The sequence below is a fragment of the Oryzias latipes genome, chromosome 9 (assembly GCF_002234675.1).
Source record: "Oryzias latipes chromosome 9, ASM223467v1".
Taxonomy (NCBI): Eukaryota; Metazoa; Chordata; class Actinopteri; order Beloniformes; family Adrianichthyidae; genus Oryzias; species Oryzias latipes.
In genome coordinates, this window is record NC_019867.2 from 18,317,012 (window position 1) to 18,339,851 (window position 22,840).

Sequence of the window (22,840 nt, forward strand, 5' to 3'; positions counted from 1 at the left end):
CTAATATAGATTGATGTTTTTCAGTGCGAGCGATAAAAATCTCTTCTTCCCTAAAAGCTGGAAAACTCTCTTTTTATTTCTTTTAGAGTCACTCGTTCCTAGAACGTGGGATTTACTGGTTCATGTTTTTATCTCTGCAGTGATTCTGCTATTTAAAGCACTCTGATCAGTTTATACATATTTTCATATTTTAAAGAACAGAAGGCGGGACAGAGGGAGTTATTACAGCCAAGCCAAATTAAGCCAATAAAGCTGCCAGGATCTAAATGTAGTTCTTAAACATCAGCATGTCAACCAAGCAACAATAGGTTGACAATTGCGGGGGGAAATGTATTTAATAAAAAAATATCTACATGTGGGGTAAGAAATTGTGTATTTAAATACTTTACTTCGAAAGGTAGGATTTTAAATTTAGAAGAAATTCAACATGCTGTGTGTCTACCTGCGGTAGGAGGGGGAGCAGAGACAAAATGTCAGCCGTGTTAGACTTACACGTGTCAGAAGCAGACAGGAGAGCAGGTTCTTGACGCCGACAATACAGGAAAGAGTCCAGACAAAGTGTTTAACACTGCACAATTGACTCACATTTTCAAGAGCTGTTCTGAACGTTGTAAGAGTCTGTGGCAGCAAAGGAGAAAAAGGAGAGACAATGAATGATCCATCACATTAGGCTCTTAAATTTTATGTTTATGTGCGCAAACACGGCAGTACTTAAATCAGGCCAGTATTGATTGTCAGCCACATTTGTTTAAGTGGGACATGGGCGAAAGCAACAGTAATTTGCATGTCTCTCTTTAAAAAAAGATTGATGTATTTAATTGAACGCAAGATCTTTAAAAAGCACAAAAGTCAAGACAGGATCCAAAGAAAGACTTTTATGTGGAAACATGTTTGGAAAAAAAATACAAATTAATACTTTGGACCACTTCCCAGATGGTGTCATTGATGTAATTTTTTAAATGCTTGCTAAAAATACTTGAACTAAATCAACTCAGTCATCTACATCTAAACATGCATGACTCGAGAAGCCTAGTAATGAATTGATTATTTCTCAGAGATTACTTTATGAGTATGAAAACCGTGTTGCTCAGCTGCACCTGCAACAACAACACGTCACCGTTGTTTACGTCTGAAACCTGGTTGGTCTAAAAGTAGAAAAGCGAAGCCAATGAGGGGACTACACGGTGTTCAAGTGCTATAATGTTTGAAGCTTTTATTAGGCTCCAGGCTCCAATCTGCACTTGCTGTAATGACGACAGACCTAATTAACTCCACTATGAGTCTAATTATAGTGTAAATGCTGCTATCTTGCTTTTTGGTGCTATAATCAGAGGTTGGAAGGGTGCAGAAGCTGTTGTCTGTCAAAAACAAATATGATCGATAACCCTGGGGGCCTCAAAGCGCTCAACTCTTCTGCAGGTATGATGGCTTAGCGTTGGGATTATCTTACATGACAACAAACTCTGCCCCCCACTGACTAGTTCCTATCATCTGATTAATTAATCACAACTCCAGATGTTGCTGAGACATAATTGTTGTTCCCATTAAGAAGTATTACATAGTGCAACAAAAGCACACTAAAATTATAAACGTTTTTCTACAGAAGGACCAGAAGGGGGGGGTTTGACTTTTTTTAAATAAACGTTAGGGGTCGCAGAGGTGCCAAAAGATAGATTATTTGATCCACTGTCCCACTCTGAACCCATTCATTTTGAATTTAGCAATGTCAAATAATTGCACATTTATCTGGTCTTGCAAATTGTTGCGAGACTGTGCAGCAGACAAATTAAATGTCATGTTTCTAAATTCAGACTGAGAGGAGGCAAGCGGCTCGCTCGGTGACCTTGAGTGCAACTGAGTACCGAACATCCAAGTGAAGAGACAGAAAATAGGAGAAAAAAAAACGTTTTATGACACAAAAAGGAGGATGGGCTGTTTCTAAAGGGAGCAGCACAACTACAGTGACACAAAGGGCAAAGTGTATCCTGATACTGCTTGAGAGCGTGTCCACATGATCATGCAAAAATATCTGCACAATCAATTATTTAAGAAAAAGCAAAAAGATTATTATGTGACTTAGAACTTCTATTCATCTTGGCATGTGTTTTCAACTGGCTTTTAATTTGGGTCTAAAATGAAACTAAACTGTTGTTGAATTTTTGACACTCGAAACATGGTGAAAAAGGCCAAACAGAAAATTCAGATGACATTTCATGTTAGAAAAATAACAAAATATAAAAGAATGGTTCCAGGGCTGGAATTCAAGTTGAGACCAATGGAGTGTTTAAGTACAACTCAACTCCCAGCCAAGGCCAATTGCAGACTAATAATCACTTCTGATTCACTCAGCCTGAAGGAGAACACATTTGTACACAAGTGCATGCACTTTTAAATATTCACGTCAATAGGATTGTCTTCAGCTGCTTCATTTAATGTGTTATTTGCCTGTTTCATGGTCAGTTGTTCCCAGAATCCACTTGTTGCTCAGAACAAATGGGGGAGATCAGAGTAACTGCCAGCGATGACTTTGGATCAACATATAACAAAGCCATCATCCCTTCATCCCTCAGAATGTAAAATGATATTCACTAAATTATTCTGACACTATGAAAAAAATATACAAACAAATATGTGTTTTAATTTTAAAGAAATTTTTTTTTGTTTGAATAAAATTCTGCATTCTACATCAAACTGAATCTGTTTTCTGTTTAGGATCTTTCTTTAGCAATCAAATCTAAACAGTAAGTGATGTAGAGGCTTGGATGTGTGTGGCTAACACAACCTTTAGAGGAAACAGTATCTCATTTCAACAATCTGCAGCCAGGCTACAAAGAAACCTTATCTTTTTGAGAAGGCTCTAATTACAAAAATGTCTCAGGGAAACACAGGCCATACACATTTAGGAAATGAACATCCATAACACAAGATGAATATTGACACTGGCATGTCTTTCAGCAGCAGCATGTCTTTTAATAACTGTTCTTTTATCAAGACGTCACTGCGCCCCCTAGTGGACTGTGTTGATTAGTGCCATCGGCCACAATTTTTGTTTGACAAAAATATACCCAAAAAGTTAGACTTTTCCCCCCTTCTTTGGTAACAAACGAAAAACAGCTTTTTTGTTTTTTAGGTTTTTACAAAAAAAAAAAAAAAAAACAATAATACGAACCAAACCCACAGTAGCAGGGTTCCGGACGTTTGAGTTTGCGCATGCGTGCAGTACAGACCAGTTTATGTCAACAAGGAAGACAATCTTCGCATGTATCTGCGTGTATACCTAGCTGTAGCTGCTTTAAATTGTTTGAAACTTTACAGCTAACAAGATTTCAAAAGATAAATCTTTTGCGGGATATTTGTAGATGGCTGATTTGTCGTCGAGGCGTCTGTAGCTGTGCTGTTTCGGACTGTTGACAAACTTATCAGCTAGCTAGCTGGCGCTCGAGAAGCTCATCAGTATCATGCCTGCTCGAAACATCCTGTCCGACGATTTTCCAGGCAGCAGAGTGAAGTACTCCAGGTTAGCTTCTGACGATGACGGCTACATTGATTTACAGGTAAGGCCGGGGGCTAGGCTAGTGCGATAGAAATATTACAAGATGGGGAATTAACTTAAAACCATGGCTCTCTGCCAATACAGTGCCTGTCATTCATTACTGGATTCATCATGCCACACAGCGGTGTGCCTCTATCCTGCTCTACGTACGTGTCCCACTGCCCTGCATATTTTCCCATATCCCACTGCTCCATCAAACCTCATTCAAAAGGCAGACGCGCTGTCAGAGAAACAAACAGTTATCCCCCACTCGCCATATTTGTCAAAATAATCATTCTTGCTCATCTACCTTTTTTTTAACATGTGTTGTAACTTGTTAATCGGATTTTTCCATTTTTTAAATCCATTTTTCACATTTTTTTATATAAACACACTAATCAAATGCCTCACTGAAAGTATGTGGTCTCACGTGGAACATTTGAAAGGTTTGATTGACAGATTCTCCCAAGCCCGCTGTCAGTGGTAGAGGTATGGATTTCTGACAAGCTCACTTCTGATTGGCGAGAGTTGTTCTCACAAACACAGTGACTAGGACCAATCACTGTTTACGTATGTCATCTGGCTCCAACATGGCAGCGTCCGCATTGCGACAAAATAGCGACTGAACTGACTTAATTTTGTTGGAGCTAGTAGTAAGCCATTTTCAATGGGTGATGTCACACTCACTCAGTCCAGTTCTCATATAAAGTCACAGTTTTAACAGGGAAACAAGAGGATTTAAAGATGTTTTTATTCAAATTATTTTTATTTTTTGTAATCATTGAGTTAGGTTCACAAATCTGGGATTTGATTTCAAAATATTTATGACAATCTCCATGGCAGAAAATACCTTTCTTAACTAAATGAGACAATTAGTGAAAAGAATGACGTTTTTGAAATGTCAGAGTCACAAGTTACATTCTCATCACAAAGCTTTGGCGTACTTTCACTACCTGTAACTGGCTGAGCTGCTACTTTTTGGGGTCATCGCAACAAATTTTCAAATTTGTGTTATTGCAAGTTTGGAGGAACAAATAAATAACCCAGCAACGCCAGCTAGTGTTTCTGCAATGCAATGGATATAACAAATTAAATGTACAGTCTGACAAAGGTCCTGTGCAGGAGCATATGCACTACAATGTAATATGCATTACATTATTACCGTTATTTCCCTTTGGTATTTTGGCCTAAATAAGTGAAAAAAACTTGACCTCAAAATGTCTCTTTGCAGTTTAAAAGGAGTCCACCCAAAGTACCGTACAAAGCTATAGCCCTCGCCACGGTGTTGTTCTTGATCGGGTCTCTCTTAATCGTCATTGGCTCTCTTCTCCTCGCTGGGTACTTTGGAGTCACAGTAAGTCTTTAAAATACTATTTGTGTTTGTTTGTTTTTAACCGCATCGTACAAACTTTAAAAAAAAAGCAAAAAAACACCTTCCTTCTCTCAGCACTCAGACCGAACAGTTCCTGTCCTCATCATTGGGATCCTCGTCTTCCTGCCGGGAATTTACCACCTACGGATCGCCTACTATGCATCAAAGGGATACCCAGGCTACTCCTATGAGGACATCCCAGACTTTGATGACTGAACCAGAGCAGGGCAGTGTGCTATGTCCTGCTGTATTACTGTTCATTCCTGCATTGCTTACACTAAATCAAAAGTAGCCAAGGAAAAAAAGATGTAATCATTTTTTTGTTACTGTTAATTACTATTATGTTGGTTAATTATTGTGAGCCTGCAAAAGGATGTATGCATGTTATAAATGAATAAAACTGGTATTTCTTTTTTTTTATGCGTAACACTTTCCCATTGTGTATGTCATCATCATTACGTCATCAATTCTCCTTGGACAAAGTCAAGGCGTCAAATTTAAGATTATGAACCATGATGGATGATTTTAATCTTTCATTTAATTAAAGTGATTCTACCTCTGTGGGTGTATTAGAACTGAGGGTCAGCAGTCCATTTTAGCTGATAATGTAATAATAAAAGATGTTCTGAAATTCTAAAAAAAAAAGTCTTTTCATCTCCTGAGCTCATTAGATTCAGGAGGAATTTTATTAGTTTGACCGGGTGAAACGTTATTGGATTTTCATAACCAAATTTTGAGCAACCTCAAAAACGCAACAATTAAACTGAAATATATCCAAAAGCTATTTTTTATATTTTTTCTTCTTGATTTTGGAAGAAAATATGTGAGCCTTTAAAAACCTGAATGATATATACTGATATTCAAACGGGCCTAATCCCACTTTTTGATTGGTGTTGTTTAGCACAGTTTTCTTTACCCAGCACTTAATGCCTCCTTATGCCGCAGAGTTGTCCTTTCTTGGAGGATTTCATGTGATTAATTCCAATCCTTTGATCTCCATATGGTGCACCTAGTCTGTAAGAGTGAACATTGTCAAACAGCTAAAGAAAAACAACAAAAAACTATTACTGCTGCAAATGTACCGCAATTGAAGTAACCTGCCTTTTTTCTTCTTCTTTTTTTACCTGTCCCAACCCTGATCAGCTCATTAGAACCAGAACAATATAAATGTTTTCCTGTAAAAGGTTCTGGATATCCTATGTAAAATGCTTTGCTTCAAAAGGTTGGACTTCTATAATCCCTCGCAATCCGATGCTCTCTAGAGGGATAATTCAAGGATCCTAAGGATACTTGTTTGAGTTCTCTTTTCATCTCTTTCGTAGTATTAAATGTGGCCACCCAAGAAGCACCGACCACAAACTACCTGGTATTAGTCAGATCAGAGCTTTAAATCAGCTCAGGGCCCTCAGCACTGCCTATTGTTTTTACATTACCGGCTCAGTCACTAAAACCAATTGTTTTTTTTAACATTTACCAAATACCTAAATGTATTATTCATCAATATACATTTTTTACATTCTAAAAAGGTATTATAAGAAGACTTATAAGAAGCATTATTGTTTTTTTGTTTTAAAAAATCTATAAGCAAAAAGTAGTACTCTTGAAATGTATTATATTTAGTGTGCTTGGGTAGAAGGATAGCAAGTATACTATAGACCATATACGTGTAGTGTAGGAAGTATACTAACTAAATATTTCTTCAGAGTAAATTGAAACATTTTAATTTTGAAATGCACAGTATGTAAAAAGTAAGCTTCAAGTATACTACCTCACTTTAAGTATAGACCACGGTAAGTATACTCGTAGTACACCAAAATAGCCTACTTTGTATGAATGGATTTTAAAGTTGGTATTATGTTACCATCAACCCGGTCATGCTACTAAATTCAAACAAATCAATATTGGTAAATCAAGGCCAGAGTCTGGAGGAAAAACCTGTATCCGATGCTTATGTGGCAACATAACAACACCACTGGAAGATGTTAAGAATCTTCGAGTGGGAAAGCTTAGGAGAATGGCTGACCACACAAGAGACGGAGAGGCCGTTCTGTGCTAATACAGAAACTTTATTTAATTTCACATCTTAAACTGCTTTCGAAAAACACTCGAAAAACTGAAAGAAAAGGGAAACCCTCTCAGGCTGGGACTGAGTCTGACTCAATGGGGTGGAGAGCTTTGGCACAAAAGACTCCCACTCACACTTAGCAAAAGGAGAACCTGGGATACGACACACCAGTCAGAAGCCTCTACCTCAGCACGGACAGGCAGTCTCCAACAATGAGAAGGTCAAGAAAGGGGACTCACCTATCCATGGATTAAAAGTCAAGCTGTACGAATACAGGAACTGGGGCAATTACAAGTTCCCTGTTTCCTTAAATTGCCCAAAGTAAATCATGAAAGGTCCTATTGAATCATTTACGCTGCTCATTAGCAGCCTGGCGATAAGCCGTGATCTGAGACCATGCCAGGTCAATAGCAGTGATAATGCAGACGACGTCTATCTCGTCATGTTGTTGGTGGATCTCTGTGAGCACATCTTTCTTAGAAGAGCAGAGCAGCAGAAACCGCAGCACATCTTTGCCCCATCAAAGAGTTGACAGTGCAAAACTGCAGTTCGTGACAACTACTTAAACTCTCCACAGTATTGGCAGACAAGTTCTTCCCAATAGGGTATGAGCTCCTTCAGGAGAGAATCAACTCTTTGGAATGAAGCAATGTCTTATGGGGTGTAACGGGACACAACAACCATGACAGCCTGGGTAGCTCCACCACTGTCCACGGGACAGCACTCATGCCCAGACTTGGGTGGTTTGGTGCTTTGAAAACCATCCACCAATGCCTGAACTATGGAGAGGTGCCAATAAGACAGAATATCTGGATTTCTATTATTCTTAACCAAACTTCAAAATAGGAACGCTGCCAGCTGTGCTGCCCATCTCTGCCCTGTGGCTCCAAGCTTGACAGTAGACAACTAAGAGGGTTGTTGTCAATGTAAATAACAGACTTCTGCCCCAACAGGGACTCCCTGAATTTTTCACTCACCACTCATTTTAGTGGTAAAAAATCAAAATTTACAAAGCTGTTATTGCTGAGGTTCTTGCAGGTCTGGACTAGGCCCCCCCCCAATCACTCCAGGACCTGAAAGAGCACTGCTCCAAGGCCTCCTTTATAGTCATCAACCTTCAAGATTAACAGCATCAACATCTGCATAGGCCAACACAGGTGTGAGGTCAGTTTAGCCTTACACTGTTAGGGCCTCAAAGCTGTGCTGACATTCCTCAAAGGCCCAAGACGTTACGCTCTGACCTCTTTATAAACCTGGCACCCTCCAATGTTTCCATTAGCAGGTGGAGGGGAGCAGCCAACCTGGCGAACCTCTTCATAAACCACCTTTAAGAGATGCCAAAGCCTGGAAACAACAGGAGCTGGAAAACTGCTGTGAAAGGTGGCCAATGGTCTGCTACACTTGGTGTAGGTCAGCTACACTACCTAATATTTACCTATAATTATAAATATTTTTCTGAGTATGCCTTACTTATTGGAGCGGCAGTGGCTCAGGCGATTGAGGAAGGTCGGCGGCTCGATCCGTCCTCCCCAGTCAACCGCTGCCGTGTCCTTGGGCAAGACACTTTACCCTCCCTGCCTCCAGTGTTGCTCCAACGTTGCATGAACACGTATGAACGTCCTGGTGATGGTCAGAGGGCCGTAGACGCACACTGGCAGCCACGCCCCTGTCAGTCTGCCCCAGGGCAGCTGTGGCTACATCAGTAGTTACCATCACCAAGTATGAATGAGAAGTGAATGAATAATGGACACATTGTAAGAGCTTTGTGCATTTAGAAAAGCGCAGAGAAATCCAATTCATTATTACATTATCATTGTTACTTGTAGATTTAACTCACATTCGTTTTTCCAAGGTGATTTCTTAAAACAATATTTTTTAACATTGTTTTTTTTTCCAAACTAAAATGTTACTCTCATTTTATTGGAGTTCAGCACATTCCTCTTAAAAATAGGCTACTTTTTCAGTAGTTCATTACAATATTACAATATTTAATAAGTAGGATATTTCTATAAATTTTGTACCAAGAATAGTGTAGTTAATGAGCGGGGGCAAATCTTTACTTCTGTTGGAAACATGTAGATGTTGTGCGGAACGTGAGAAATTGCTGCGTTAGTCCTTTTGTTTCAGTCATCGCTCTTTCCCACCGAAACGAGCTTTTGTCTGGGGCGCTCAAGTGGAAGCGTCGTCAAGTTCACAGGGAGTGATGGCAAGTTAACGGAAGTGAATTTTTAACCTTCAGCATAAAAGCTTTTTCTTTTTAAACCTGGTTGATGAATGAAAGCTGCAGTTTTTAGGCATATAAATACAAATTATTTAAACATGATTTGAAAGTTAAAAACTTTTGTCATTTTTTTTAAAATGATAAGACTCATGACTCATTTAATTTAGTGAAAAGTTCAAAAGATCCAGGTATAATTGTAACAGCATTGAAATAATAGGCATAACTTGGCTGCTATGAGGAATCTGACATATTTAAACATTTAAAAAGCAGTTATTTTCAACATTTATTTATCATTGATTGTGCTCGTCATAAGTAGCTTTGGCACCAAATTGATTTTTTTAAATTATTTTTGAAGAAAAAAAAGTCTACATGTCCAGAGTCCAAAATTGTGACTGACTTTACTCACTTTTTGTGTAAAAGTAAAGCAATACAGACCTTCTAATTTATTAAAAATAATATTAGTGTATAAAATACGAAAAATGCTTTGAAAAGATGAGCAGCATTCCTCCTCAGTAAAAAGTTTTCCTCCAAGACTTAGGATAGCAGGATTTATACTAGTTTATTGTAGATGTTGGCTACCAGGGTAAGCAGTATTATACATTACTTTCCCAGAGTAAGCTTCAGTATTTAAAACTTTAATTTGGTCATTCTGCTTTATGATGACAATAAAACATTCTGTTGTATTGTATTGTATTGTATTGTATTGTATTGTATTGTATTCTATTGTATTCTATTCTATTCTATTCTGTTTAAATAAAAGTATTTATAACTGCAACTATATCTGCTTTGAGGTTTGTTTTTCATAAATCATTTTAAAGTTTTACTCTGAAAGGTAAAGGTGAAGCAGGAAGTGACGTTTCAGCATTGACGGTGACTTTACAGCGTGTTTCTTTCTGCGACTGTAGTAGGAGGAGGGGCTCATGGTAATGAGGGGAGGGACAGCAAGGCGAAAGAATCAACAGCACTGATCCCACTAAACGTGCGCCGGGCAGACTTTCTGCTGGATCCGCCGCGCGCCTGATGCTCACTCAGCCCGCTCCGTGTGAAGGCGACCCGGGCTCTCCATAAATCAATGCTGCGTTCCCACGCCGGATGACAGGAACTCCAACTAGTTTGGACCAATAGAGCTGCAGACATCCACAGCCGCTGCGTGGAAAGTTGAAATGGGCTGATGTGGTGGCAAGCGTGCTTTGCGATTGATTGATTTATTTTTTTTCTATAAAGACGCAGAAAAAGTCTGGAGGAAGTTCCCACGGAAATCCTGGATTAATGTGATTTTAGGTTGATCCGCACACAAACCAAAAATGTGACCACCTTTCCCCCATTTATCAGGTTTTTCACCTCTGGGACGTTTTTTTTTTTAATCAAAGAAAGCTCTACATGTTCAAATTCCGTCTAAAGAAAACCCTCCAAAATAAGAGCACCGATGGATTGAGTGGCTGTACTTTTGAGTTGGAGTGTAAAGTGCCTCAAGCAAGGTAAGGTGCTGACCAGGCGGGCTAAGAGGTCCTCCGCAGGCCTGTAAACACCAATATAGCAGGAGTTTTTTCTTCTCAGGTATCCCTAACATCTCAACTGCAAACTGGATTACCTGACCTGTGGTGCTTTTCTTTGTTCATAATTATAGCTCTTTTGTGGGTTTCTACATCTATCTAGCTCTTTTTCATTCATAAAACATACTCAGCACGGATATGTATGTTTTTTCTCATCACCACCTTTCTGATGTTTAACAAAGTACTAATCCTTTAAAATGATTGCACTTTTTAGTAAAGTCGTTCAAAAAACACAAAAAAATTATGTTTTTCAAAATTTAAAAATGTGTTCATTTTTCAAAAGATACACCTGTTCTAGACACCGGTTGTGGGTGGTGACACTGGGAATTGCATCAAAAATCACTGCAGGCTTGCCGAAATGAAGCACTTGTGTTTGTTTTGTACCACACTGCTGCATTGTATGCTGCAACATGCAAGATGAAAGCAAGCTTTGCAGAGACGTGTGCATCCACCAATTCTTTTTAGCACACAAAATAAACCTTCCCTTCTAATTTGTTTTTTTGCACACAACCGCCTGTTGTTCTTTGTGTTTGGAGGACCACTGCAGTTTATTTTCCTGCATAAATGTTAGTATTTTTGAAATAAGTAATCAGTTTTTAGAGGGTTTTGATAGTTTTTGGAGAGATATTTTTTATAAAACATCACATTACCATTATTTACACTGTAATTATATATTCTAACAATGCAGTTCCTCAACATTCATCCTTAAATGCTGAAGCATCTAATCCAGACTCCCATCATCAGTACATTGTGACTACCCCTTAGGTGTCATTTCACTGAAAAATATCCATAGTGGTCCATCACACAAACATATAGAAAGCTTCGTCAAATTTATTATGATAATAACAATACAGTTCAATAAATACACAAACGAAGAAGTTAACTAAACCAAAGGAAACAATATATGAAGTTTTAGGTGTTAATAATGTCAGAAAATGACTACACCTGTATAGAGGATTACATGCATTTGTAAATTCTTTTGCATGTCCTTAAGGCTTTATCACTGTTGAAATTTCATCCAACTGCAACGTGAAGGCATTATTTGCCACATTTCTTGACTTTAGGCTGTTAATCATCGACATTTTCCCCTTTTTTTTGGAAGAAAATTGTGTAGCATTATAAAAAAAGGATTTAAAAAGCAACAAAAATGTGATCATCAGTTACTCCCATACCCAGTGAAAATTAAAATGTTTAACCTCTCTGAAGCCTATTGATGCAAATGTGCATCAAACCACATTTGCAGTAAATTGACACAAATTTACTTTAAAAAAAACATAAACATAAATGACATTTTATTTCATCACTGGAAAAAAAATCAAGTGTCAGGTGTGAATATGTTTGTACCACTGCCTGAAAACCATGCAGGAAAGGTGCACACATAACTTGGGTGTGAGGGAGTCATTTTAAAGTACTGCACCATAGTTCAATTAGAGCAAGTATAGTAGCACACACGTGTTAATTAATGACCATTGCTTTAGCCCACATATAGAGGGCTTTCCCCGGAAGCGTGGGATTCTTTTTACAAGCGTGTACTCAGCTTCCTTTAGTCAAAATAAATGTCAATACGATTTTTAACTGGGTTGGCGCACCAGGGACATGAATCCATGCATTGATTGCTGTGCTGTCCCAGCTGGTCAAACCAGTCATTTTTTCGCAACCCATCTCCATTGTAATGGTTTTGATTATAATGCAGTAGCACAGATTTTGTTCATGTGATTTATCGGTTTGCTCTGAACTTGTGTGAGCCTCTGAGCAACATTTGTAGGGTCTGTAGTTCACAGGTTTTGTGCTAAGGCCGTGGCCTGTCAGGATTAACAAGGATTACTGAGAGTAATAGTAATGCTTATCAGGACTGTATCTGTCACGGGCATCACTTGCTTGTTTTAAACCAGGATAACGAACAAGTCTGACAAACATTAGGTCAAACAGATGATTTAAGGGCCATGTCTAACGTCTACTCGTGTTGAACCTCGTAATAAAGCATATGGGATTGTTAAATGTCTCTCTATGTGCTAATAGAAGGTGTCAGAGGTACTGAGAGATTTGCCTACTTGCTACTACAGCTGGCAGGTTTCAAACAGCCTCTTATGAGGCTTGTGCCTCTGGGAAATCACAAGTTGGAGTCTCTGCAGAGGATCTGCATGCTGTGCATTTCGTCATTAGAGGGTATACATTAGAGGCTTTCAGAGATCAACCCACCTGCCAATTTGTCTTGACCCCACAGACCAACCCTTGATTCAAAGTTCATATATGCAAAATATCTATCTGGATAAACTGGCATGACATGCACCGTCAAGGTGCATGTGATGTAGAATCATTTGCACTGTAGCTGTTAAATCAATTCTTTTTTCCCCCCTTCTGAATAATAGTTGTTACTAAGCACAGATGGCAGGAGATGTTATCACAAGAAGACCTACGTTGTTAAAATGTATTTTAGTGTCACTGATGTCCTGTAGGTCAAAACACCAGAACCCCTATCCATTGTTCCAACCAGTGACGGTTATCTGTTGTTGAGGACAGAGAAAATTGGTGGGACTTGGATGGGCAGACTGCTGGGACTTCATGTTGTGTTGATTGATCACTGCACAGTTAGATGACAGTGTCCTTGATTTGTCTCACCATTTTGATCTCTAATTCAATTAGACTGTTAACACTCAAAGCAGGAGGGCAGGATTAGACTGGGTGTTACAAATGTACCGTCCAGAAGGCTAAGTCATGACTAGATCCAAAGCAATTTGTGTCAATGAAATCCAGGGAAGCTCTGAAGCTTCACATGGTGTCAACATGCACACTCCAGAGCATTCCGGTGATTTACTTACCATGTTCTTCTTGAGTGTCTTTTAAATAATAGACCAAACAAAACTCAATTAAACGTGTGCTTTAATGTGTTGTTATAGCACAGATGAACACCGTTGAGTTAGGACTTTTCTTTTTTTTGAAAATGGCTTATCTGTTTCCCTCCAATGCTCTTGTGAGATGAAAGTGCTGGCGTAAACCCCTCTGACGTTCATATGTATGTTCTCCTGCTTCCAAAAGGTACTTTAAATCCACTTCTTTTTCTTTCTTTCTATGTTAATAAGAACAAGTTCATCACATCTGCGTAGATGCCATCCCATTATTGTGCTGTCAGAGGACATCTTGCCTCCTGTGCAGTGCTGATCCTGCACGTGCCAATTAAACTGTCACTCTTCTACTACAGGAAATAAACTGCTTGATTTCATCTTCTTTACCTGGAGTCAAAAGCCTTAGAACAACAGGTTAGAGGGACACAATATGCATTAACAAAAGCTACCTAAACATAGGATTTCAATTTTGCATCATCAAATGACTTGTGGTATGGAACACACACAGCAAAAACTGAATTCCTAAAAAAGTAAGAAGACCCTTATTTCAAGAAAAAATGTCTTACTTTCTGTCTTGCCAGTAAAAATAATCTTATTAAGAATATATTTCAATAGCAAAAATAATCTCAGTGTAAGAAAATATGTCTTATTGCCTAGAATGGTTTTTCTTAAAAGAGGACAGTTTTCCTTACCCCATTGACAGATTCCTGCTTATTTAAAGTTTTTCAAATTTCAAGACTTGTTGATTTTTATTTATTTTTTGATCATTCTGTTTGGAAAACTACTAATATTTCATTCGATTTATATTTTTCTTCTTGAAATAGCAGCTCAACAGATGTGCTTTTGTCCCACTTCTGTCCAGCTTTGGCAAAATGTATTCCACAGTTTGTCTCTGCTCACAGCCTCTATGCTGGTCAGATCCAATGCAAAGAAATAAATGCATCATTCCTTAGTGGTTCCACTGCATGCAGCTCATCTCAGTGTGTTGTGTCAGCAGCTGCTATCTAACTCCTATTTGCTCGCCAAGAATAGTCTCCTCATATTACCTAAATGAACTTTAGATAATGAGCTGGCATTAGGGGCACTGAATGGAGGGACTTACAGGACGGTTGTGAAGGCTCCTATTCTGCTTGAAGGACAACAACTTAAACTCACTTCCAATCCAATTTGAAGTGGGGGGCAGCAAAGGCAGCTTCAACTGTTTCCAACATGGAGCAGGTTTACAATTTGCAGAAGTGGAGTCTTGTTTGTGAGTCTCATTAGGAGGTGAAAATCTGTGTCGGTGCTTATATGTGACTCCTGTGTGGATGGATGAGATGGAACAGAAGGTGGAGAGCTGCTGTCTGTTTGAATTTAATATATTTTTGTCTTAAATAAAAGACCTGTTTGATGTGTGTTTGGATTTCTCCTTTCTGGACTGCTAATAAGAGAACATCTGGACTTAAGTGGTGCTCGTGTCACCTGTCAACTGCTGTTGGCCTATTTAGAGTGAGATGAAACCCTCTGGGTGAGCTGGACCAATCAGAAGCATCAGGTTAATCTGTACATACACTTAGAGCTTTGTACAGGTGTTCTCTGCAGCTACATGCACACTCTTTGGTCGCCTCTTTGCAGACTAACCTCCGTGGGGCTAACGCTGTTTGAGCATGCTGTCTTTTCGCAGCACTTCTTATATTGGTTTGTTTTGACTGGAGCTCAGACATGCTGCCTGAGGGGGTATTATAGTTTTCGGAGAATGCACTTGTTCCCTAACCAAGACACATCTGCAATATGCTGCTTTGGGTAGGCCTGTAGCCTACAATAAATTGAAATTTGTTGTCATGGCGATATCGTAAACTGCGATAAATGTTTACACACATGCTGAAACAATCCCATGGCAGCTTGAAGTATGGAACTAATCAAAGAAAGTCCTTTAAACATTGACAAATCAGATGGTCTCCTTCACGTTGTCGACCAATCAAATGGAGCCCTTTTATGTTAGATGCCCGTCTCCTATGTAGAAGTGAGTCATTTGGAGTATAATTTAAGTTATGTTGACTTTTATTTACATATATCTGTATTACCGGTAGTTGTTTTTTGTTTTGCTATTTGTTCATGTATCACTAGTCATATCGTCATTGCAATATTTGATCTCTAATATCATTCATTGGACATTTTTCTTGTATTGTGCTGCCCTAGTTTGGGGGCGACTGACAAAGTTAACTCTATGGATTACATCTGTGCTTAGCAGTAGAGGGATGTCCTTGTACAGCAGAGATTCTATGGATGCTCCTGATTATGAGTAAACCAGATGTGTTTTTTAGATGTGCGGTTCTGTTTTTCAGATTGGGAGATGTGTGAAGGAGCGTGAGGGACGGCCATGGGACTGGAGAGTCAGAGGCTTCAGGCTGTCACCACTGCTGTAGCCATCTGTCTTTTATGTAAGTACGCTTGGGGGGCGTTCATTTAACCCTTGTATGATAGGTTCATTTCTCCTATGCTTTTGTCATAGGTAGTTTCAGTAGAAAGTGATTTTTATCACTCAAAAATTACATTCTCTTTGCTTTCAAGGAAGTCATTCATTTTACTGATACCTGATCTGTTTCTTTGAAGACCCACTCCAAGGAAAATTGTGTTTTTTTTTTGTATTTTACATATTCTTTTGCATTTTTCTTCTGATGGAGGACATACAGTATATAAAGAAATTAAGCTTAAAATCACATTACTGAGTACTTATTTATTCAAATCATTCTAAATTGGGAGCAGATGAAAAAAGTGCTGTTGGAAAAAGCTTGTAGCTGCATCTAAAAGCGGGAGGCCACAAGCTCCCTGCTCCACTTCATTCTGATGGATCCACTTAAAGACAACTAGATCCATTTACGTCTTCCTTTTCCTTGCCATTATGTTAGAAAGGGGGGTTGTGAGGCGCTTTCTCTGCGCCAACAGTCTCGCCAAAAAGTCAGAGGCAAATTTCTAATAAACTACTGCAGAAACAACACAGGTCTTTATATTTTGCCTAAAACAGCATAATCATAATTGAACGACCACTGGGAACGATTTCAGAATAGATCAAAAGATTGGAGTGGGACTTTATAGGTTCTGTTATCACATGAGCTGTGTATTTATGCCAGACGCCATAATCTGACAGACAGCAAAACCTACAAAATAACAGAATAAACAGTCAGATGATGGGATGCACAGCAGAAAAAGAACTGATGAAGAAATGTTGGATCCTTTAATGAAAAATAACTCTGTCTCATTACATAAACAAAATTTTTGCGCCATTGCATTTTAGTTAAACTGTTTGTATCACATTAATCTTGCTTATATGTTGTTGATATGTTAAAAGTTTGCACTTATACCTACTGTTTTTTCTTGGTATCAATATGCCCTACATCTTCTTGTTGTTGAGATGGTGCAAAACAGTTGGCATATGTTGCTGTTTAGCTTCGTGCAGGCTCCTCACACATACACAAGAGCAGTTCTGGCAATGGTTCTGTTCCCTTATGTCGGAGCGAGAGTGGGGGTTCAGCTTAGACATGAGGGGATGAAAGAGAATGGGGCCCAAATCCAACTTAAATAATATCTCTGGGTGCAGATTAAGATCAATCCTGGATTTATGCTACCCCCAACCAAGGCATGCTTGAGTGTATTTGTGGGACGTCAGGAGTGGGATTGATCATTCTGGTCCGCAGACCATGTGTGCACCCCAGGGGGTAGCGAGAGGTCGGTTCGAGCAAACGCAGAGGGGGCCCGCATTAGAGTGTCACCACCAGCCCGTCCCTCCCTCCCCTTCAGATGAAAGCAAATCGCCAGGCTGGAGGAGTTGTGGAGCAAACACTGGCACCCAGTCAAGCACACATGCACGTCAGCACATGGCAGCGAGGCGGTCAGAGGAGGCTGGGAGCGCACAGGCTTTTCCAGGTGTCGCTAATGGGATTGCCGTGTTTGCAGGCTTTGCAGCTGTATGATCTTGTTACCTAATGATGCATGATTGTTCTCCATTGCTGGCTTTTAACAGTCTAAGGATTCAGAGGTTGATTTCACATCATTTTCAATAAAGATTTTGCAGGTCAACTGTGGCGTTATTTGTTGTCATAAGTGGTCAATTCTTTTCTTTAATTATTGTATTTATTTTATGTATTCATATGATCATAGATTTATAAATTATTTTAATAACAAACAATTTTAAAAGGATAAAGGATCCAGTAAAAGATTCTGATTCTGATTTTTTATAAATGAATAATTGATGCCTCCAAGGATGGTTGATCCAGTTTCTTTTAGAGCCATAAGTCATTATTACTTATTGACCTATCCACTTTTATTTCCTTCTGTGCTGTTAGCTAATGTCGGTCTGTGTTGTATCTTGGTGACTCGCTATTGTCTTCACAGGCGTGTCTCCCGGTTTGGCATCAGTGGTTCGTGCTCGAGAGGGAGCGTCTGCAGAGCTCGAGTGCAGTCTGGCCCCGACATCCAAAGAAGGCACCAGCCCCAACCTCTTTCCACTGCATGTGGTGGAGTGGGTGCGCCTCGGTTACAACGTCCCTGTCCTCATCAAGTTTGGAGTCTACGCTCCCCGCGTTCACCCTAACTATAAGGGTAAGCGTCATTCATAGGTACAAAGCCTTGAACTAAGTTCCCCACTTCTGATGAAAGACTGTCTGGCAGACACTCATAAACCAATTGACAGCATGCAGGTGTTCTGCTGGTGATCTGTGTCAGACCGTGTGAAAGTCAAATACTGCAGCACTGTTCATTGAACGGATGATTGAAAATGAAGACCCGTTCCACAACACGCCGGTGGTTTCTTGCAGGTTTCTTGATCATTTCTCAAAAACAAAAAATAAATCATCCTAAAGCTATTATCATAACTGTCCATGACCATCAACTGGTTCTCTCTGTTTGTGCTTCAGAGAATCCTTTTCATCTTAGAAAAAAAAGAACCAAAATGCTTTTTTAATGTTTTCGTTGGTAAAGTTATGAGTACAAAGGTAAATCTTGGAAGAGGAAGTTGGGATGAAACAATACCCCCAATAGATAATCCATCCAAAGCAAAGTCCTTGTAATTACAGGTCGCCTTGCGTCTGTGTTTTCACCGTGCAGAGAACAGAGGAATGGCGAGAATGGACGTGTTTTAGTGGCGGCAGTTAAAGGAGGGGGTGGGGCAGCTGGGGAAGAAGAGGTACACCAGTAACGCTGCTCACAGGGGGATTAGACGTGTAGGTGGGGGCTCGGTTGTTTGTTGACAGCGTTTTATTAGTATGCGGAGGGGTAACCCAATAAAAGGAGATTGCTTTGCTCGAAGGAGGATGGACGAAGCCTCGGGTATAATGGGAGTTTTCTTGCTGGAGTCCCATAATCCAGTCATTGTCTACCAAAACACAAAGACAAAGAGGGGTATCACAACCTCCCATTGCTTTTGTAAAGCCTACAGGAGTCCGAGGCTACCCCAAATCTCTCCAACTGGGTCACCCAAATATTCGGAGACCCCAATCTTAATAGCCAAGGATTTGTTGCTCACAGGTTACAGTAGATCAAAATCTCAATAAATTCACTAAAGTTAAATGAGGATCCCCAGCAACTGAACATGTGTTAACCACATTTCATCTAAAGTATGAGCTCATATCAGAGCTAAAACCAGCAGATAAAGCAAGGGGTATGTCAACATTTAGTGCATTTATTTGCAGGGTTTGTCCCCCTCTGCTCGTATCTCCCCTCCCACTGGAGGCAGATGGCGGCATGTGAAGCGTGTCAGTGCTGCGGGTTTAATGGATTCAACCCTCCTATTAAAATATTGTGGGATTTGAGATTTTTAAACATGAGACGCTCAAGTTGGCAGGCGTTTCCTGATCTGTGCCTTGACATGTCCGCCGTAGGGCAATGGTGATGTACACTCTAAAATTGAATATTAAAAGTAGCAACGACGTGATGAGGACATGGAAATTTGGGATCTCAGAATTTGAGCGGATTTATAAACAGCAGGGCATCCTTTTAAATAAAAACAAAACCCATCCTAACTTCTGTAATCTGGTGCTATTTTTTGAAGAAACCAATACATGACACGAACAGTTCATAGGAACACAGAAAAATTTGATCTTGGTATTTAAAACAAAACTTTTTTAACCTTTTTTCTTTTATTTATTTACAAGCAGTCATACCAATGAGGTTAGAACTACAGCAGAGTATGGAGATCCTATAGAGAGTATTAATGGTTCAGCCATTATGTTAGTGGTTAAAGGTGATGCTGCAGCTGCACTAACATTTCAAAGCTTTTAAATGTAATCTGGGCGGCCGTGGTGCAGCGGTAGGGAGGTCGACCCATGATCGTAAGGTTGCAGGTTCGATTCTTGCGCCTGTGTTTGGCAGCGGAGCAGCTACCAGTGTGTGAATGTGTTTGACTGGGTGAATGGGTCAGTGACTGTAAAAGCACTTTGTCCTTGTAGGTAGAAAAGCGCTATACAAGTATATGCCATTTAATCTGCAAGCTGGTTATTGGTCATGAAGCTTTAGGAATAAGTAAGACAGCTGCATATCATGCAGGGTACTCAACACATTTCTGTTTTTTGGGTACAAATTTAAGCAACAATTATGTCATTCATTTGTGTCTTTTCATGCAAAATCACACAGATCACATAGTAATAAATGTCAAGTCTGTGTAGATTATCATTCATCCAGGTAAAGTCCATCTGTGTAGTAAATAAAAAAACAGTCAGTTAGACTTGGCTTTATTTTAGTTATTCTTAATTAATGGCAGATAACGTTCTGGTTATCCCTTGTGCTATCCTAGGCACTTTAAAATTGGGAGTTGGGTCATCTAGACCAGTGTTTTTCAACCTTTTCTGAGCCACGGCACACTTTAACCTTAAAAAAAATCCCGCGGCACACCAGCATCCAAAAATTTATTAAAAAGGAGAAACTCATAGTCTGTATTGATCTACAGCCCCTCCACAATCTCAAATACATTTTTGAGATAATTGTTACATAAAAAGCTGGAAACTGCAGCTGTTTTTTTCTAAAAGATGCAATAAAAGTTAAGTTAGAAGATTTAAAAACAATTTGTGTGTTCGTTGGTTTCAAGACGTTTAACAACAGATCTCCTTTTGCGCTGTCACTCTCACAACCCAATGCATCATGGGAAATGTAGTGCATAAAACGGCCGAAGATCGGTTTTCGGAGCTTCATTGTTTTGTTCAGTTGTTCCACGGTCTGATACCGGATTCTGTGGAAAGCTACACCGCTAAAGACGAGCTTTAGCTGGTATTTCTGTTAGAACTGAGCGACTTTACGAGCTAAATCGGGACAAGGAAGTGAAGACTTTAAGCATTTCTGATTGGTCAGACCGATGACATGTGATTAACCCCCCCAAGAATGATTGGTGGAGACAGTTAAATGGACGGGACTTTTACAAAATACAGCCGAAGGTGCAGCTGAATCGCGTCATTCTTACCAAAATGTTTTTAATAAAATAAAATAAACGCAAAGAAAAAGTATTTTACGATCTTTTATATTCCTAACTCCTCAGTGTTTTATCAGGATGTTTGGATGAACAGAGAGCTAAAATCCTGGGGATGGGAAATGTTTTTAGATCAGTTAATGAGGGCAATTTCCCACGGCACACTTGGCCATCTCCCACGGCACACTAGTGTGCCGCGGCACACTGGTTGAAAAACACTGATCTAGACCCACTAGACAGTGCTCTGAACCTTTTTTCTTCAATTATTTGTGATCTTCACTGGTGTCCATTGATTACATGAAATCTTTCCACCTTTATCCACCTTTGTCATGGTAGGGAGAACACGTCAATGTAAGGGTGGGGTCTTAGGATAGCACAAGGGTTAATGTAAGTAACGTTTTTTGTTTTTAATTAGAAATGTTTTCTTTTATTGCCATTAGCTATATTGTTTGCTTTTCCCATTTGCTATTGCTGGTCATAGAAACTGCTAGTTCAGGCTTCCGATAAGAAAAGCAAAAGCCATTTTTATTACAAATTATGTCTAAATGAGGGCAGTAATGGGAGGATAGGTGTGCATCAATAGAAGGCTGTGACCTTCAAGACTCTGTCTCTGTTTTAGTAACTGTCAAGCTCTGATAAGGAGTAAAAAAATGCAACAGACGTCTTTTGGAGGAGGTCAGATTCAGTTGTTACACTTGGAACTACAAGGTTCTAAAGAAGGCTTGGCTTAAAGCACACAACCTTCAGTCAATAGTTTCACCGGACTTTCACCTGGGAGTGTAAACTTTTAACTCAGCCTAAAGAAAAACAACTTTTATTTAACTTGAGAGTTTTACGAGGCTTTTATAAAACTGTAAAAGGATGACCATAAAAGTGTCATCACTACTATCAGTCTGATGACAGCAAAGTTCTCCTGAAAACCAAGATAAGATCCTACAAAACCTTTTTTTTTACTTTTCCTGTTAAAACGGATGGAAGTGGAATCCATTGAACTAATTAGATTTCAAGTTCTATATTAAATTCAGAGTCATAAAATAATATGTCATAAAATAACTTTAATAATGTTCCAAAGCATGGGTTTTTGTTTTCTTTTATGCAAAGTTGAATCTTGAACAAACTGCACAGGGATTTAGTAGCATCTCTAGTTTTATAATATAGTAGTAAAGCTCATGGCTTTTAAAAAAAAAACCAAATTCAATGTTATGTAACTGAGTATTTAAGTGAAATTAATCATTTGTATTTTGTTACTGAAGTCTTGAATTTTTCTCTCTAAAAATCTTAATTTAATAGTATATTTTTAAACTCATCGCTGTAGAAAAAAAGATTTTAAGACACACCTGCACTTTAGAGATAAATAATAAAACATACAAGCACACAGTTGAGTGATATTTTTCTGATAGAGGGCAAATTCTACCCAGAGGATTAAGTCAAAACGTGCACAGATGCTGTGTGACCTCAGTCTACTGGTTTGGCTTTAGAAAGTTTTAGCACCCGAGATGAAAGCCTTCCAGCAAGTCGTATCGAGAATCCCCGGCCATTAGACCAACAGGTTTTTGATACGATATCAGGTGTACTCGAAACCACTGCTTTGTATTTAAAGGGTGTCATGGCAACACAGCAGAAACCATTAAACCCCTGCCTGTCTGGATCTCAGAGACGGTCGCAGGTTCGCCTTGTGACAATAAGAAAGACACAGATACCTTCAGTCCCCTGAGGACTGAAACACCTCTTTAGCACTGTTACAACTTTATTTTTCGAAAGGGGATTTTTTTTCAAGTTTTGCCTGGTCAAGATGGTTTACTGCTTGCTGCTGGGCTGGATC

The 22,840-nt window shown here is 39.3% G+C and overlaps 2 protein-coding genes across 3 annotated transcripts in view; both read left to right on the top strand.

Moving 5' to 3' along the window:
* The first annotated feature begins 3,205 nt into the window (after nt 1–3,205).
* On the top strand, nt 3,206–5,336 carry LOC101174675 (transmembrane protein 230). The gene is made up of 3 exons (XM_004072504.4): nt 3,206–3,554; nt 4,764–4,886; nt 4,980–5,336. Exons 1-3 carry the CDS (start codon nt 3,459–3,461, stop codon nt 5,118–5,120), a joined length of 360 nt encoding a protein of 119 aa, XP_004072552.1. The 5' UTR covers nt 3,206–3,458; the 3' UTR covers nt 5,121–5,336.
* Nucleotides 5,337–10,124: 4,788 nt separating this feature from the next.
* LOC101157949 (protein turtle homolog A) overlaps nt 10,125–22,840 on the top strand; it is a 28,399-nt gene continuing 15,683 nt past the window's right edge. The window contains exons 1-3 of one of the 2 annotated variants that reach the window (XM_011479373.3): nt 10,125–10,668; nt 15,911–16,006; nt 17,958–18,164. In XM_011479373.3, the coding sequence (XP_011477675.1) occupies nt 15,946–16,006; nt 17,958–18,164 (268 nt within the window). In that variant the 5' untranslated portion in view covers nt 10,125–10,668; nt 15,911–15,945. The remainder of the gene's footprint in view (nt 10,669–15,910; nt 16,007–17,957; nt 18,165–22,840) is intronic. The other variant, XM_011479372.3, reaches the window with a different exon arrangement.